Genomic DNA, 3633 nt, shown 5'->3' on the forward strand with positions numbered 1-3633 from the left:
TATCCCTTACATAATTAACGTACATTATTTAACAGCCCCTATCTCGATTAACAATCGCATCGATTTAACGCTACATTGAATTTATTTACCTGGTCTCGGGTGAGCGTCCTCCTCCGGTCTCTGAGTAGAGCGGATGTTTCCTGTTGAGATGCTGCAGCATGGACGACGTGCTATTGCGGTAAGTTAGCTCGACCTTACAGTGGACACATACTACAGCGTTCTCTTTATTTTTTAATTTAAAATGATTCCAAACTTTTGACATTTTTGTCGTTTTCTTCTGTTTTCTCTTTGCTCATCGCCATTGCTCCCTTCCATTACGCAGCCCACAGTAGTCCGCGCTCGCGCCCTCAAATCAAAACACCGCCGTCTCCTTCCGCTTCGTGGGTGACGTAAGCGTAAGTGCATTGTCACAGTAATGCAAAAATCATTGCGAAAAAACGTGACATGAACTTTAAAATGAATTAATAGAGGCTTCGAGGCAGAGGATTTTGCCTCGATGATTTTTTGTAATCGAGTTACTTGAGTTACTCGAGGAATCGTTTCAGCCCTAGTGAACTCAACAACACACAATATAACAATTAAGTAGGCAGTTGCAACATATATCTATTTATGCAAGTTGAAAAACAGTAATCACCAAATTTTCAGGTTCTGTTGGAAACATTGCCACTGAAAATGTGCTGTCAGGGGATCTCAGGGTCTCTGTTTCTCTCTGAGATTCCGAAGTTGGAAAACTGATTTTTCTCCTCTCTGTAAGTAAAAAAGGACGAGAAATATGTAAATTGTATATGTCTAGCATTAGCATGCATCATACAATGATTTCATATGATGAAGCTTAAATTAGTTACACCAACTTTACAAAGCATTCATAAAACACTACTTTTAAACAGTGATTGAATCACTAAGCAAAACAATAAATACAGCCTTTGTATGCACTGGGGTACCTGGTCTACCAAATGTAAGTTTTCCACTGGGACACAGCTCCAGGACTTCTTTGGTCTGTCTCTGTAAGTCTTTGATATATTTTTTATTTATCTTCGTGTTGTGAAGATGAAAATAAAGTCGCAGGGAAAACATGAAATGGATGTCCTTCATCTGGCACAATGAATATTTGCTGGATGAGAGCTCCCTGTTTATCTGTTCTGCGGAAGATGAATTCACTAAAGCTGCTAGATCTGGCACTACCTTTACACTCCTCAGAAGCTCTTCGGGTTTTTTTTGGTTTTTCTGGTGAAACCGGTCATAGAGGGAAAATCTGTTGGTGGATCCAGTCTCTGGGTGAGCAGAGGACAACCTGTCCCCTGGACTGTCTTTTGCAATGGTGGTTGTGGACATAAATCCAATGCTAGTCACCCAGGGTAAATGTATTTCCAGTTTTTTGTTGGCAGCATCCTGAATGTTGCTGTCTGTAGCAGCACAAAGCCGTCCATCATTTGGTTGGAAGAAGCGTTGATTGGTGCGATTGTTCACATGTCGAGCCACACGTCCAGCAATATCTGAAATATAGACTGTAGGAGGATGCCGGAAGCTCAACAGGGCATCCCCATGGTCACGGGCTGATTCTTGCCACCACAATGGAGATTCATAGTACACAACAGAGTGTGTACACCCCATGTGCAAAACACCACCTTAAAAAAAGAAATAAATTGTTCACAATCGCCAAAAACCATTAAAAACCATTGAGCATAAACCATTAAAAAAAACTTCTAATAGAAGTAAATAGTAACCTTGCAAATGTCCATGTAAAATTTTGATAAATAAGCACATCTGTTATTTACACAGTGTTGATAACTTGTGATCAGCTGTGTTAAAAGCAGGGTAGAATGAAATGCTCAGAGGCTCCTACAGAACCAGGGCTGGCAAACCCTGCTGAAATCACTGGACTTACCTCCAGTCTTCTGAAGTTTGATGAACTTGTAAAGTAGAAGCTCTTCAAGCCTATTTATTAGGTCACTCCGCGACCCAGCTTCTGACACTCCAAGAGCATTGCATGCTGCAATTAAATCCTCTTTCCTTGGCTGTGTAAGTGAAAATTAAAATCTGTTAGTTATTAACACGAAAAACAATATTTGAGCATAGTCACCATGTCTTCACAAAAAGGTGAACCTCGCTGAAACTTCACCAATTTTGAGTCCAACACGCTTAATATTCTATCTTCGTCAATATTGTATGTTCCCCTTGATACTGATGCACGATCCTTTTCAGAGAGACCTTTAAAAACCTCTGTCTTGGGGATGATGTCTTGAATTCTTGTGTGTCCTCCAATCCATGGTGCATGTGAACGCAGAATATGTAGTCATACTTGTGAATGGATTGATGGTTGCAGTGTCTAAGAGAAAATAATTTAATTTTTCATTTAAGAATCAATATCTGTATCCTCGGAAAACAGTAGACTTCTAAATGCTCAACATCGCAAAATCCTGATGCTATGATTTCCTTTTCAAGCAACTCCCATCTTGTCCTCACATTAACTTGTATGTCCTCGTTACCAGAATTGGCGATGGTTGGGCGTTTCAGAAGGTTGACTGACAGAGAAACAGACAGAAAATATGTTTTGAAAAGTATATATACAATGTGAAATGGAAAGATCCCTCTATAACTCATTTGCTTGCCAAGATACACAAGCATAACACTACGAAGAAGAAAATAAAATGCCTTAAGTGCTCCATATTAATTAATTAAAATACATCTTACATCCAGCTCCTGATCACCGCAGTAACACCAAAATTTAAAAAATGACACTTTTGTGAAAAGTGAATAGAAATATACATTTTTCTTTAATTCACATTAAATTACAGCGGAAATTTCTCACCAGGTATATCAAATGCTGATTTCCAGTTTGTATCTGCAATTAAAATTGGTGGGTTGTGGCCACAGCTGTCACGCCAGACGGGAGGCGAGCAAGGAAGCAGGCGAGTAGCAGCCAGGAGTTCAGGTAAAGGGTTTATTACGGGAGGGACGGACAGGCACGGACATCTAACGGGACACTACAATGACAAGTCTGGGGAAGACTGACTCAGACGAGGACTAAATACACAAGACAAGCTAGACTGAATAGGACACAGGCGAGCACAATCAGGGTTGAACACGAGGTAATGAGGGGGGCGTGGCACACATCGGGATCGTACGGAGCAGGGTGTGACAGAACCCCCCCCCAAAGGCGCGCACACCGGGCGAGCCAGAGGAGAGGCGACAGACGAGACGAACCGGGAAAACAGGACCTGGAAAACAAAGCAGAACGTCAACCAAAAACAGGGAACAGAACGGAGACACAGAAGAACAAGGACGAGAGGAAGGACAAGAGACGACACAGAACAGGGAAGGCAGACAGGCAGACAGGCAGACAAGGAAGGGAGACACAGAAGGGGAGAAAGGCGGAACAAAAGGGCCAGGAGTGAACGGAGGAGGAACAAAGGGACGAGGAGCAGAGACAGGCGGGACAAAGGGAAAGGGAGGAGGAAAAAGGGGAGCCCGAGGGAACCCAGGCGGGCGACGGGCAGCGGCCGGAGGGGCCGCAGGGGAGAGGGAGAAGGGAGCAGGAGGGGACCACCCAGGGGCCATGGGAACGGGACGAGGGAGTGACGGAGGGGACACGGAGGGAGCAGGAGGGAACACCGGTGCAGGCAGGCAGAAGGG

General features: G+C 43.5%; 1 protein-coding gene across 7 annotated transcripts; it reads right to left on the reverse strand.

Annotated features, from left to right (window-relative positions):
* Positions 1–292: 292 nt before the first annotated feature.
* Positions 293–3301, reverse strand: LOC140582887 (HMG domain-containing protein 3-like). 7 transcript variants are annotated; one of them, XR_011985697.1, is made up of 5 exons: positions 2810–3301; positions 2120–2326; positions 1886–2015; positions 942–1625; positions 293–747 (listed from the first exon to the last, which is right to left on the reverse strand). XR_011985697.1 is itself a non-coding variant. In XM_072707333.1 (5 exons), exons 2-5 carry the CDS (start codon positions 2272–2274, stop codon positions 608–610), a joined length of 1020 nt encoding a protein of 339 aa, XP_072563434.1. In that variant the 5' UTR covers positions 2275–2326; positions 2810–3301; the 3' UTR covers positions 293–607. The 7 variants fall into 7 exon arrangements, 4 of the variants coding, with proteins under 4 accessions (XP_072563434.1, XP_072563431.1, XP_072563432.1 ...); XR_011985696.1 differs by lacking the exon at positions 2810–3301 and adding an exon at positions 2464–2794; XM_072707333.1 differs by having other exon boundaries at positions 2209–2326.
* Positions 3302–3633: the final 332 nt, after the last annotated feature.

The sequence above is a fragment of the Paramormyrops kingsleyae genome, chromosome 25 (assembly GCF_048594095.1).
Source record: "Paramormyrops kingsleyae isolate MSU_618 chromosome 25, PKINGS_0.4, whole genome shotgun sequence".
Classification (NCBI taxonomy): domain Eukaryota; kingdom Metazoa; phylum Chordata; class Actinopteri; order Osteoglossiformes; family Mormyridae; genus Paramormyrops; species Paramormyrops kingsleyae.

Bases quoted from the DNA above. Each gene is read 5' to 3' on its own strand.
- LOC140582887 (XM_072707333.1), bottom strand. From the start codon at position 2,274: ATGCACCATGGATTGGAGGACACACAAGAATTCAAGACATCATCCCCA. The intron at 2,016-2,208 runs GTCTCTCTGAAA...TCACTTACACAG, and splicing joins CAAGACAGAGGTTTTTAAAG to CCAAGGAAAGAGGATTTAAT. The intron at 1,626-1,885 runs GTAAGTCCAGTG...TCTTTTTTTAAG, and splicing joins CAAACTTCAGAAGACTGGAG to GTGGTGTTTTGCACATGGGG.